This window comes from Trypanosoma cruzi, genomic scaffold, assembly GCF_000209065.1.
Source record: "Trypanosoma cruzi strain CL Brener 1047053517029 genomic scaffold, whole genome shotgun sequence".
NCBI classification, from domain to species: domain Eukaryota; phylum Euglenozoa; class Kinetoplastea; order Trypanosomatida; family Trypanosomatidae; genus Trypanosoma; species Trypanosoma cruzi.
Window position 1 is genome coordinate 177,258 of NW_001849552.1, and position 13,421 is coordinate 190,678.

General features: G+C 52.1%; 5 protein-coding genes across 5 annotated transcripts, besides 8 other annotated features; all 5 read left to right on the forward strand.

Moving 5' to 3' along the window:
- Nucleotides 1-3,430: a sequence feature (heterozygous, non-Esmeraldo-like haplotype).
- Tc00.1047053508711.10 (hypothetical protein, conserved) lies at nucleotides 1-5,160 on the forward strand (the record flags this gene model as incomplete). Its single annotated transcript, XM_802468.1, has 1 exon — nucleotides 1-5,160. A coding segment is annotated over one exon (5,160 nt), but the record flags the coding sequence as incomplete, so codon positions are not given.
- Nucleotides 3,431-3,633: a sequence feature (areas merged during assembly that could not be assigned to a particular haplotype. This can correspond to areas where the two haplotypes were merged or to regions with more than two copies in the genome that were merged during assembly.).
- Nucleotides 3,634-13,421: a sequence feature (heterozygous, non-Esmeraldo-like haplotype).
- Nucleotides 5,200-5,225: a sequence feature (AT_rich).
- Nucleotides 5,238-5,268: a microsatellite.
- Nucleotides 5,561-5,598: a sequence feature (CT-rich).
- Nucleotides 5,728-7,656, forward strand: Tc00.1047053508711.20 (hypothetical protein, conserved; the record flags this gene model as incomplete). Its single annotated transcript, XM_802469.1, has 1 exon — nucleotides 5,728-7,656. The coding sequence occupies one exon, from the start codon at nucleotides 5,728-5,730 to the stop codon at nucleotides 7,654-7,656; it is 1,929 nt and encodes a 642-aa protein (XP_807562.1).
- Nucleotides 7,789-7,816: a sequence feature (AT_rich).
- Nucleotides 7,888-8,385, forward strand: Tc00.1047053508711.30 (hypothetical protein, conserved; the record flags this gene model as incomplete). The annotated part of the gene is made up of 1 exon (XM_802470.1): nucleotides 7,888-8,385. The coding sequence occupies one exon, from the start codon at nucleotides 7,888-7,890 to the stop codon at nucleotides 8,383-8,385; it is 498 nt and encodes a 165-aa protein (XP_807563.1).
- Nucleotides 8,921-8,941: a microsatellite.
- Tc00.1047053508711.40 (hypothetical protein, conserved) lies at nucleotides 9,084-10,550 on the forward strand (the record flags this gene model as incomplete). Its single annotated transcript, XM_802471.1, has 1 exon — nucleotides 9,084-10,550. One exon carries the CDS (start codon nucleotides 9,084-9,086, stop codon nucleotides 10,548-10,550), a length of 1,467 nt encoding a protein of 488 aa, XP_807564.1.
- On the forward strand, nucleotides 10,831-13,421 carry Tc00.1047053508711.49 (hypothetical protein, conserved; the record flags this gene model as incomplete). Its single annotated transcript, XM_802472.1, has 1 exon — nucleotides 10,831-13,421. A coding segment is annotated over one exon (2,591 nt), but the record flags the coding sequence as incomplete, so codon positions are not given.

Here is a 13,421-nt window from a genome sequence, read left to right on the forward strand (position 1 = left end):
CGTGCGCTCGAGGAATATCAATCCGCGTTGAGCCTGGCGCAGCAGACGATGGGGCTCACAAACGAGACGACATTGGCGATCGAAAAAAACATGATGCGCTTCCTCCAAGCACACAAAATGGTCGAGGCCGAGAGCTGCCGAGTTTCAACTGCAGGGCACATTTTTAGAGGTTCCATCCGCGGTGGAAGGTTGTCAGTGCACCAGGCGCGTCAAAAGTCCCCGTTGAGCCAATCCAAGCACCCCGAGCTGGAGCCCAAAGACATCTTTCCCCACCCCTTTGTGCTCAGCGCGGCAGATCCCGTGGTACAACGAAAAGTTAATGCAACACCCATGTACCATCCTCCACGGGTTCAACGGAGGTCCCCGGCGTTGTTGGCATCGACAAAAAGGCTCCCCTTAAAAAAGGATGAGCCGGACCACACGTATTCGCAGGTTCGAAAAGATCAAAGTTTTGTTTCCCGATCGACGCCGCCACGACGACAAGAAACCCAGCGAAGGCAGACTCCGCCGAAACCATCCAGACTACCGCCTGTTGCATCCTCTTTTCAGGGACCTGCGCGCAACTCCAATCTCACGGCGCCAGCAGGGAGGAATCGAAATGGTCAGGAGGGCGGTCGAGTTACGCCGAAGCAAAGCGCGGTGACACCACCGATGAGAAAGTTATCCACGATTCCACTGCCTGGGATTTCTTCGAACACCAAAGGTTTTGGCAACTCTGCAACCGGCAAGGGCGTGCCAGTTGTAAAAGGCTCTCACAAGGTTTCTGCACCTTTATCCAAAACGCCTGCAAGGTCGACTGCGGCTAACCCGACGACTCCCCAGTTCAACAGACACTCCACAAATGCAGATGATGCACGCAGCCCGTTGAGAAGACACCCTGCAAACGCAGATGATGCACGCAGCCCGTTGAGAAGACAACCTGCAAACGCAGATGATGCACGCAGCCCGTTGAGAAGACACCCTGCAAACGCAGATGATGCACGCAGCCCGTTGAGAAGACAACCTGCAAACGCAGATGATACACGCAGCCCGTTGAGAAGACAACCTGCAAACGCAGATGATACACGCAGCCCGTTGAGAAGACAACCTGCAAACGCAGATGATGCACGCAGCCCGTTGAGAAGACAACCTGCAAACGCAGATGATACACGCAGCCCGTTGAAAAGACACTCCGCAAATGCAGATAATGCACGCACTGGATTCTCCAGCAGCAAGATTTCCCCGAAGTACTCAAAGAAGGATTCCATCATAACCAGCCCGGTGGACCGTGCAAAGCCATTGGCCAGCAACGTTCCGTCTGCGGTACAATCGAAAGCACCCCGTTCTGTACCAACTCAGGCGAAGTCAGCCGTCCACGCGGATGACCGATCAAGGAATTTGGGCACTGGAGTTGGTCACGCGAAGTCGGCTGCTGAGTCATCCGCAAGAGCATCGGTTGTCTCCCGTGGCTTACCGCGCAGGGCGGAGTTGGACAGGGAGGGCAGGACAAGCACGTACAGGGCTTCTCTAGAACGTTCCCCCACCGCCGCAGAATCCGTACCTCGGGAGGGAAGAGCATCTCGAGTGCGGTTGCTGGGGAATAATCTTATTTCTTATATGGCAGATCGCCTGGATATGCTATTGGTGGATGAGGAGGAACTGGAGCGAAAACAGGCGAGTGCATCGATTATTCAGCGCGCGTATCGTGTTTACAGGGCTCGTAAGCTTTTGAAGGACATGCGGGAGAACCGCGGAAGCAATCATGTGCTGCGTGAAATTGGAAGGGCGATGGCGACTCGCAAAATTCAGAGATGGTTCCGAAGACGGTTACACGCAAGATGGGGGACTCGCCGGCGTGTCGCAAAGCGGGAAGTTCTTGCCAGTGAACAACATAAGGCGGCTATACGCATCCAGAGTAAGGCTCGAGGCTGGCTTGCACGACGCAAGTTTAGACGACTAAAGAATTATGAAAAGAACTCCGGTCATGCTGCACTTAGGGTACAGTCGTGGTGGCGGCAAATTCTCGCAAAGAGGAGGTTGGCGACGCTGAAGAGACTGTACGCAAGCGCAAAAGCCATTGCCGTTGAAAAGGAACGCCGCGAGCTTGCTGTCACAGTAATACAGAGTCACTGGAGGAGACGAAAGGCGGAGCGGGAAACAAGAGTGGAGAGAATGAAGGCCAGAGAGCTTCGACGTAAAATTAATGAGGCTCGCCGACGAAACGCAGCTGAGAAAATTAAAACTTGGTGGCGCCTGCTTGTTGCCCGCGCGGAGCTTCAGCGTCTGAGGGAGGCACAAGCGGCCCGCGAGACGCGTCTTCGAGAGCACCAACGGAAGATTGACGCGGCGACAAAGCTCCAGGCATTTGGACGGATGCTCATCATAAAGAGGGAGGCGGAGCCACTGCTGACAACGGCCCGCTTGAATGCAGCCCGCGCAATTTGTACAAGAGGTGCGGAATCTCAGGCGGCGTCGAAGATCCAACGCGCCTTCCGGGGCTACTACGCCAAGCGGCAGCTCAAGAAACTTCGCAGAGAACGCCGAAGAAGGCTTGAAGAGGCGCGGTGGGGTGCCCTTGCGACGGTTGCACAGCGGATTGGTCGCGGCTTTCACCTCCGACAGAAACTTGGCCGCACTCTGCGAGAGATGAAGTTGGCGGCGATTGAGTTCTGTCAGAGAGAGCGGGCACTTGAACTGGCGGATCGCGCGCGGGAGTCGACTTTTTCTGAGCCTGAACCAGCGATGATTTTTATGGTTCGGGAAGAGTGCAGCGCTCCAGCGGTTTGCCAGCCCCTTGCCAATGTTTTGGAAGGGACGGAGACGCTTCTTCCAGTCTCCGATTCGCTTTCTAAAGATGTAAATAACATGGAAGGAACCCCAAATGAATTGGGCGCTGCGGTGCCTGATACAAAGAAAATAATTAGAATGGAGGAGACTCCAAGGGAAGAACACAGTACGGATCTAACTGAGGCAGTGCAGACACACCGACAGAAATGGGGGATATGTCAAGACGGAGGAGTGCAGAATGAATGCCCGGAGATGACAGCTGATGAGGGAAAACCTTTTGGTCCACAGAAAACGGACGTTCTGCTGATGAAAGTTGAGGGAGGAAATGAGACGCGGTCAAAGGTTTCGCATGTGTTACAGTATCAAGCTGGAGAAGAAGGAGTCTTTCCGACCGCTCCCTCAGTTGTTTCTGAGGAAATGAAACACGAAGAAAAGGCAGTAGAGGAGCCATTGCAAGAACAGGGGACGACGGAGCACTCAGAAACTGAATCCATTCGCGAGGAGGGGGAGCGGTTAAAGAGACTTTCGGCTGCCATCTGCTCATGGGAGGAAGAAAAACTACGGGAATTGGCAAAGAAAGAAGAGGAGGCATTGCAAGAACAGGGGACGACGGAGCACTCAGAGACTGAATCCATTCGCGAGGAGGGGGAGCGGTTAAAGAGACTTTCGGTTGCCATCTGCTCATGGGAGGAAGAAAAACTACGGGAATTGGCAGCACTTGAGCAGAGGCTGGCGGAAGGGGAGTTGCGCATAGGCACTCAAAAGCTCGGGGACTCCGACGCCGCCGTGGAAGTATCCAGGACAAGGTCATGCGTAACATCAGATGCTGCAGTGTGTCGTACGTCTACACCGGAATCATCACCCACACCTGTGCATATGCCCTTGTCCACGTTGGCGCCGACATCTTCACGGGAGGAGGGAGCTCGGAAGTTGGGCAGCCTAGAGGAGGCGTTGGCCATTGAACGAGAGAAAAGACGGTGCGCTATGGCGAATGAGAAAAGTCTTCGCGAGGCACGTGATGCAATTTGCATAAAGGCGAATGAATACCGTCTTCGGAAAATTGCCGCGGCGGAGAGCCCCGAGGAATTGAAGTCACTCGTCCCTCACCCACCTCTTACTCGCCGCCGGAAGGATTTGAGGACACCCACACCGACGTACCCCGTCCCTTCGTTAACGGCTCTGCAAATACGGCGGGAGCAGCGAGTGTGGAATGCAGAGAGGAAGAAGGAAATGGCTGCCTTGAACATCACTCGTGTGGCGCGCGGCTATCTTTGTCGTCAGTACTTTAGGGTGTTGAAGGCAATAATGATGGAATACGTGGAGTACAGGTTGGATATAGATAGAGAGGAACCTCCCGTGTTGGATCACGAATTGCTGGACCGTTTTACCAAGAGGTACCGAGGAGAGGTGGAGCAGGCGCGTCTTGAGCGGTGCATTACCATCACACAGGCATTTACGCGTGCTGCAGGAAGTGTGATTATGATTGCCAACCGCATGGGTGTTCTGAAAATCCCGCAAGCCATGTCTTCAAAGGTCCATCATCTTGATAATCCTTCCATGACGTCATTGAAGGGCTTCTTGCGTATTGTTTTGGCGAAGAAAGAGATTGCAGCTCGTAAGCAGGCTGTACATGGTGCTTTGCATCAATTGAGGCAAGTCGAGGCCACTGCCACGCTGAATGATTTTGCATGTGTGGTGCAAGCCAAAACTGATCGTATGGCACGTGGCCGGGCAGTTCGTGATTATTTACAAGAAATGGAGGATAGGGATGCCGTTCAGATGAGGGCCGTCGATAAAATTGTAAGCTTTTTGCTTTCATTGGCTGCAAGAAAGGAGCTTTATATCCGTAAAAAAGCGTTTAGGGAACGCGTTCAAACTGAGGAGGCCGCCAGAAAGGTGCTTTCGTTTATGCAGATATGTCACGCCAAAAAACAATTATGGAGGCTACGGTTGATGGCGGGGGAAAAACGCACGATGGACACCAATGTCGAGGAATTCCTGGAGCATGCGGCGTTGCGGGTGCAGCGTGCGTACCGCTCTTACAGGGCACGCCGACTGGCGGAGGAGCAGCGTAATGCGAAGGAGAAGTACTGGAATACCATACAAGCACAGGAAGAGGAGATTACGGCGGCCATGACTGCCATTGCTGCAGATGCGGCTGATCCGACGGAGCTGTGGGCTAGCCTTGGCTGCCCCGTCTCTGGGGAAGTGGCGTCGGAACCAGACTCGGATGTGGAGGAGTTGGTGCGGTTTGTGGTTCTGGTTCAACAGTGGGCACGAGGCTGGATTGCGCGGCGGCGTGTAAATGAACTTTGCCAACGACATGAACGGATATTCTCAAACTGTGGGAAGCAGGAGGAGGATGAAACTTCTGGCAATGAAAGTGATCATTAAGCATAGTTGTAAAATAAATTCCCTACTTTCATCTCTTTCTTTTTTTAAAATTTTAAAATTTTTTTGATTTGCCTTGCTTTGTTTTTATTTTTGCTTTTGTTTCTGTTTCTTTGCTCCATGTATGCGGTGTGTGTGTGATTGAGAATGAGGATGCATTGAGGGCGAGGAGGAGGGGTGAGAGGTTATGTAGAGTGTATTTAACCCCGCATTCCCTTTCCTCACCTCATCCTCGTATCATTGACCATCGAGGAGTTCTCCTGCGGGGGGGGGGGGGGATCTTCTTGTAAAACGTCACTTTGTACCCAATTGATCCACACATTCAAAGGGGGTGAAAATTTAAAATGTGAATTGTGTTTTCTTTTTTCTTTTATCGCCTCACTTGGGGCTTACTCAACGGCGGCTGCTTCTTCTTTTTTTTTTTCTTCCTCTTTTTATTTTCATGGGTTTGGGGGGCACCATTTAATCCCTCACCCCACCCTCTTCTTCACTACCGTGGACGGCGGCTTGGGCTTTGGCCTCACACACAGTCTTCTGGCGTTTTAGTAAAAAAAAAAAAAGGCGGCAGGAATGCTTTTTGAGCCGTCAGGTGTGCTCCGCTCGGACTACGGGGCTTACTGCCATGCCCTTGGCTTCACAGAGCGGGAGGAGGTGTACCGCTCCATTTTTACCAGCGAGGAGCGAAGGCAAGAGAAGGAAGTCAAATACCTCGAGGCGCATTCTCCGTCTGATGCTGACACCAATGCGGATGCGGCGGCTTTTTTGTCATTCTCGCAGAAACAATCCACAGTTGCCGCTGCCACTGCCGCTGTTACCCCCAACAAAGTGAACACCACTGCTGCTAATAATACACCTGCTTCTGCTGGTCGTAAGGGACGTAAAGCTTCGAGTGTGAATGCGAAAGGCAAGAAAAAGGGTGCGGCGACGGAGGATCCTGCAAAGGCTTTGGAGAACGCAGCTCCACTGACGCTTACGTTTATCGTGATGCGTCAACTCAAGTTCTGTCTCAACAGGCGTGACATAAAACCTTTAGCGCTTGCGATACCGCATTGCGTCTCGCTTGTCTCGGTTGAGTTTGTTGGCTGCGGTTTGTCGGAAGAGAGCTATTTCTTGCTCGTGGAGGCGCTTTACAAGAGTCGCCGTGTGGCCTCTGTGACGATTGACTTCAACAGCTCCTCCAATCCGGGATTCTATGTGGATCCAGTCCTCTCTCCTGGGGCAACCTTCCAAACAGCAAACCAGACGACAGTCGTGTCGTTTACTGACGTGACGCCAGAATTGGCGTTGAGCCAACCGACCACTGATTCCTTGCCGGGGAGCTCGCGGCGCTCTGTCGTGCTGCGCAGTGGGGGCCCCACGCTTACCGGAGAGAATTTACTGTCATTGAGGGAACAGTCCGGCTTAGAAGGACCCACCTTTGCTCCCTCAGAGTACAGAGGCCTGCGAAGCGTGCTGTTATCGCTCGAACAACAATCTCGCGAGGAGAAGGGGCGGAAGGGAAAAGTCGACTCAAAGAAGCAGACGCAGCTACAACAGCAGCTGGATAGCCTTGCGCAGATTGACAAGGAGAACCCCGTCACTGTGCCGCGTGGGTGGGCCTCGATGCTGCTGACGGGTGTAAAGCATCTGAGCCTGCGGGGGAACGGTATAACAAGCGAGGACGTTGCATTAATGGCATCACTGCTGCTTCGTCATCCGCGTAGTGAACTGGTTAGCCTTAATCTGTGGGGCAATCGCATTGACGATGAAGGCGCTGTGGCTCTCGCAAAACTACTGAAGGAAAACCGTACATTACAAGTGCTAGACTTGGGCCATAACGATATTGCGGACGTGGGACTTCTCACTTTGGTGGATTGTTTTTGCATGCAGGAAATGCCGCTTGAAAGCCTGCCGGGTTATCGCAAGCGACAACTTTTGCGTCGCGATGCGACCGCGCGAGAGCGGCAGCTGGCGTCAACGCCGCCCCCAACGTATCCCAGCTATCAGGAACTTTACACGGCGTGGCATCAAGCCAGGTACCCTGCTCTTGCTGAGGAAAAGAAGGAATCCAAAAAGGGAACACAAACGAAAACCAAAAAGGCAGAGCCTCTTTTGGTGCGTCCAACGTCGCCTTTTGACCGTGATTGCTTTCGCATGGAGAACTCTGTGCGTGTGCCTGGCAATACCGTATTGCGTTGTGTTAATCTGGGAAACAACCCGCGGGTGACACTGGACGGCGCGCGCGAGGCACTGCGTGTTTTGTCTCTACATGAGCCTTCAGACGATAAAGAGATGTCAGCACTGCAGAATTGTGTGGTGCAACCACCGGAGCTTTACTGCGCCTCCATCAAGTTACACACTTTTGTGATTTTACACGACGGTGATCCCGGCCTGCGGGCGGTACAGAAGGAACTGAGCGATATGCTTTACAAGCGTCTGCTTCTTTTACCGCAGGCTCCTGTGGAGACCGAAGTGCCAGGCGATGACCCTAAAAGGAAGTCCCCTCGCGCTAAGAAGTGAGCAACATGTTTGTTTCAATGGTGCCATTGTGCAATGTACATAGACTCTGGATTAGGATGGATGTGCGCATGAGGGGGGAGGAGAAGAAGAAAAAAAAAACAACAACATTTTTATGACGGCGGTCCTTTAGGGAATTATTTATTTATTTTTTTATTATTTTGAACTCTTTTTTTTTTTTGCTTTTATAAGTTTTGTTCCTGCGGTGACGTTTTTTTGAATAGCAAAGTAATAATGTCGTGGCGGGCACGTTTCACGCCAAGTGTGGCGTCACTTACCGTATGGCTGAATCCGAAGGACCCGAACTGCTTTGGCGTGCGTAACTGGTGGCGCAACAACCTCCCAGAGCTGCAGTTGCTTAACCCGTCCTGCACTTTTACCATCCAGGAGCTGTCATTTGGCGAGCCGCACATGTACATCAACTACACCCCTACGGACCAGCGAATGATCCGTCTGGCAGGCGCCACAGAGGAGGAGTGTGAGGATATTATGGAGGCATGCATTACTTACGGCATGAACCATGCCGTTATTGAACGCCCGCGCACTGATGATGGCGGTGACTTGGTGAACCAGCCCGCCATCATTTCATTTGGCTACACGGAGAGTTTCATGTCCAAGCTTGAAGTATCTCCTCCAGCAGAAATAGGTCAGCGGACACCGGAGGGTGTGGACGACCCCGGCCAGAAACCCCGCATGTACCCTCGGAATGTCGGCTGCAAGCTCATGCCGTAAGGATTAAATTGGCTCCGAGGAGAGAGGGGATGGGCGGAGTGAGGGAACAGGACAGTATGAGTAGTAATATTACCGGCAGTGTGGTTCAACGGTGGTTGACTGCGAGGGGGAAAGAAAAAAATAAAAAAACAAGGGCTTTTTTTTGTGTGGTTGGGGGAGATTAGTTTTGCAAGGGGATATGATTAGCGTTAGCATTGCACACTTGTGCATTTAAAGCAGAAATACATCATGAAACAACAACCGCGAAACCAAAAGAGTATCAGCGAGTCACACTTTTTCGGGCCGACCGGATGAATTGGACGTAAAGTTTTTGCCGTTCTGTTTCTGCGTGTGTGTGTGTGTTTTGATTTTTTCACACCCTTTTTCACTTTACTCTCTCTTTTTTTTTCTTTCTTTCTATTGCACATGTGCACTTTTTTGTGCGCGGACGAGGACATGCGTTTTCTTCTTTTTTTTCTCTGCGTGCGCGGGATTCACCACTTACTCTTACCAACCTCCCCTTCTCAAAACAACAACAACAACAAAACGTGGATGCTTTTTTTTTTTTTTTTTTTTTGGGCGTGCTGTCGAGGTCACTGCGCGTGTTTTTACTGGGCAAGGTGTGGGCCGCTCTCCGTGGCTCGTAGGAAGGGAAATAATACCACGGCCTCACATACAGACAGGGCGAGGAAGAGAGGGGAGGCGGAGGGACGGGAAGGATGGGCGGTCCCTTTGAAAAAATGGCGAGGGACGTCGCCGTGCGGATGCGGTCCAAAGTCCACAAGCAGAGTTTCAGCAACGCTGTCATGCGGGCGCAGGAGCGTAAGTTGACTCCTGCGGGACGTCTGGCCGTTGAGCGGGTGGCGGAGCTCGTGGCGCTGCAAAAACGGCACCAACAAACATTTGACCCCGCGCTAAGAACGGAGGCGATGCAAATTTTGCGCACCCTTCCACTCCTTTCCACCGACGAGGACCCTCTATTTGTGCAGACGCAACGCGCGCTTCGCGTTGCCGCCTACTTTGACGCCGCGAGTCTTCCCGCCACCTACGCGCTCATTAACCAGCACACCAAGAACGCCTTTCTTTTGGACGCGGTGGCCATGTCGTCATTCTTTTTCACTTTGTCAAGCTTGAGGCACCCGCAGACGGCGGACATCATCGCGATTTTGCTGCCGCGGCTGAAAGAGGTGGCACCGGAGATAGTTCCACGAGAGGCCGTTTATATTCTCCGGGTTATGCACCGCGCCGGTGTGGGGGACGAAAAACTCACACGAATTCTTACCGACACTGTTGTCAAGACGGTGGCTGACACTCCACTTGCGGATGTGCGTCAATGTGCCCTGATGCTGGCTGAGACTTATCCTGAAGAAGCCAAACTTGTTCTTATCGCGGCTGAAAAACGGCTCTTTAACGAGATTGAGCTCACTGAGGACGCAGATGAGGTAAAGGGAATAATTCTAGATGTGTGCCGAGTGGTGTCTTTGACATGCAGCGGCCCACGTGGGCTTTTTAACAGTATCGCACGACGCTCAATGGATCTGGCACCGCAGCTTACACCACTTGATATGGCGTATATCTTGAAGGCATTTCATATGGGCTCGTACCGTCATTTGCGACTAATGCGAGTATTGTCCTCGTCACAGGCTTCACATCTAACAGAGTCAACTGGACCATTGAGGGACCTCACACCAGTTGCTGTGTCCATGACCGTGCAGGCACTGGCACACTTCTATGTTGTGGGTTGCGAGGAGGTTGTAGTGTCGCTAGTGAACGCGGTGATAAATTCATTGGAGGGACTTAATTTTGCCCTTACGATGGTCTCTTGTGTCCGACTTCAGTGTGTTTCACCGGGTGTTAAACAAGCCACAGACCTGCTGTGCGGTGCACCGCTACAACGATACACTCAGCATCCTCACAGCATACAAGTAACAAGTCGTCTCATTTATGCCCTTTCACAGGCTGGTCGATGTGTTACTGCGGAAGAAACTTCAAACCTTCAACTCTTGTTGCGGGCCGTGTTGCGGTTCCGTTCCCCTTTTCCAGATGACACTCGGAGCTTTTTGTTGGATGCGGTGGCCACTTTGAGTGCGGATAGTCACTGTGTTGATGACAATTTGAGGAAGCTTCTTTCAAAGACTCGGGAGCGGCTGTTGCGAGTTCACAGAGATGGTTCTGCACTTTCTTAATTTAGCGGAGAAAAAAAGTCGCGTGTGTGATGTGCTTCTGTGTGTGTGTGTGTGTGGAGGGTGTGAGAGTTAGGGAAGAACAACGCACGGACCAAATCGCACGGGGGAAGGGGGAAACGCAGATAAATACCAAAAAAGGTAAGTGTCTTTCTCTACCTCTCTCTCGGTGTGTGGAGGGCGAGTGACAACTTGCCACTTTTCTTTTTGTTGGCTTTGCGTTGGTTTATTACTTAACTTTTTTTTTTTTTAACTTTTCTTTCAGGAATTGTCGTTATCAATCATGTTCGCCGACAGCGCTTTGATGAGTCCTGACTTTGACGAGGAGGCGTACCTGCGCTACGCCCTCCATGACCCCAACTGTCAGGCGGAGCAGGCCCGTCTCGCATCGTGCGTCAAGGCCGTGCGGGAGGAAGTTCACAAAATACTCTCGGAGAACGCGGAAGACATGCTGCAGCAGGTCACGGCGGCCTGCCGGGCACAGCGAGACGTTGCTGCGGTGCGTCAGGCTACGTTTTCCCTCATGGGCTCCACTAACAGACTCCGGCAAACAATCCAGGAGCCCTATCGTGTCATCAGTGCGAACATCACGAAGTTGGGGAACATGAACGCCGCCATAAATATCCTGCGGAGTATTCTGAAGTTTATTGGCCTTACCACGCGTCTGAAGAGTCAACCTTCCCAAGACCTTGCCCGGGCCTCGCGCACACTGCGGGAGGTCGAGGAACTGCTTCAAACCAGCAACATTAAAGGGATAGAGGTGGTGGATAACCGCATGGACACTGTAGAGCGAGCCGCGCTCACAATTCGTACCAAGGCTCAGGAAATGCTGCGACACGGGGATGCTCAAGATGCATCTGGTGTGGCCATTTCTTTGCAATGCCTCTTTACTCTGGGTCTTCTTCCTCGGGTGCTCGGTAGCCTCATGACAGAACAGAAGCGTGAGGTGATACGCTCGCTCATGAGGGACTTGGACCCGCAAACGATTGTTGATGAAGTGAATCATGGAGGGAGCAGCGCCACAAACGACATGAATCTTCGGATGCGTGAAGTTCTTTTTTCACGTATCAAGTCGGCTCTTGCAAATGTGTCGCAGCACAGCCAGGTGGTTGTATCCGTATGGCGAGTGTTAGTCAAAAAGGTGGATCCCGTTACGCACACATCGTACCTTAGCGTTGTGGAAAGCCCGACTTCGGTGTTGGGTGACTACTGGCACCTTGTAACGGAAAAACTCTGTGAACGTCTACAGGCGGTTCAGAAACGCCCCAACTTCCTTGCCGTCCTGGCAAAAGACGTAATACAATACCAAAATCTACTAACAGGATTTCTAGGCAGCATGAATGAGCTTTTGAAGATACTGGATCGATTGATGGAGATGGACGCTGCTGCGTTGAAACGAACGAGCGGGTCATCCCCATCAAGCAAAGCTTTGCATACGAGCACCAACACCACCACCAACGCTACGGCTTCCGAGGAGTTGAAGCGCCTGTGGCTTTCCCAAGTCACACAGGAGGTGGATGAACGCTTTGCCGCTCATATCATGGACCGCCATCGGGAACGGCTGCACCATATTCTTTCAAAACTTTCTACTATCCTTCCTACCGCGAGCGGTCGATCTACGGTGAGTATGAAAGTTGATCTCCAACGACCAGAAGTTCCTGCGGCGGCCCGTGTCTTGGACACACGTGGGTACACCATGTTGGCGACACAAGATGTGGTGACGTACCGTCAAAATCCCCACACGCTTGGTATTGTTTTGGATTGCATTCTCCAATGTCTTGCAAGCTTTATGCAGCCAGTAACGGAGACGACGGGGAAGTGGCCTCTTCCTCCACTTCCCTCTGTTTCTGGTGATGCAACTGCATCTCAGATGCTTCACATTTGCGTCAGCAACGCATGTACGCTGCTTTGCAATGACTTGACGGCTTTGTTGGCTTCACTGCCAGAGGGCGAACTTTTTGCCGCGGATTTTTTGAATGATCGGTGGGCCTCCAATGGCTCACGCCGGGAGGAACAGGGTGAGAAGAGTGGATCCGCCACCAATGATCAGAAATTGGTTGTGGAGAAATACCACCAGCTTCGTGGGTTTACCAAAAGGTTTAATTCCATTAGTGAGAGCGTTGTGCAGCCCTTCTTCAGGTCCGTTTCGGTTCTGTTTTTGGACTCCATCTTAATGTGCGTGGATGGGACGCTCGAGCAAGAGGTGGCAGGAATAGGACAACTTCATAGTCAAATGCGGCATTTTATGTCCTGTTTTTATTACCTATTTGAACCACAAACTCCTACTCTGGATGAGCATTCTAGGAGGCTTACAGACAATCTCCTTGCGAGACTCATTGTGGCCGTCACTTTGACCTACCCGTTTACAACGAAAATGCAAAAACATCTGATGAACTGCCTTCAACAAATTCCTCGTGTCGTACTGTCATTTGGACCGGCATTTGGTCATGGAACGGTTGGCCGTAGCACCATGTCACTGAAGGGGCAGATACACCAATTGACAGTGTGGTACAGCTTACCGGAAGAAGTTTCAGAGAAGCCGATTGGTGAGTGGCACACCATCCTTCTGACGCTCCCTCCTATTTTGGCTCGCTTATTACTTCTGCAACGTGTTCTTCATCCTGGAATTAAAACCAAGAAGCCATACACCTTGATGGAAGTGACGTCAGGGGGATTTATGGAGATGGTGGAGGCCATAGTGTTGGAGCAGCTCTACACCAGCGACACTCCGCCGCGAAGCATCCGCGACGGAACTGACGGAGTCCCAAGGGTGACGAGGTTGGGGGAGGTGCTGGTTGCCGTGGAGAAGTGTTTCCAGGAGTCCGTAGCGGTGTCCGACGAAGACGCTAGTCGGGGACCGACAGTGCGGTGGAT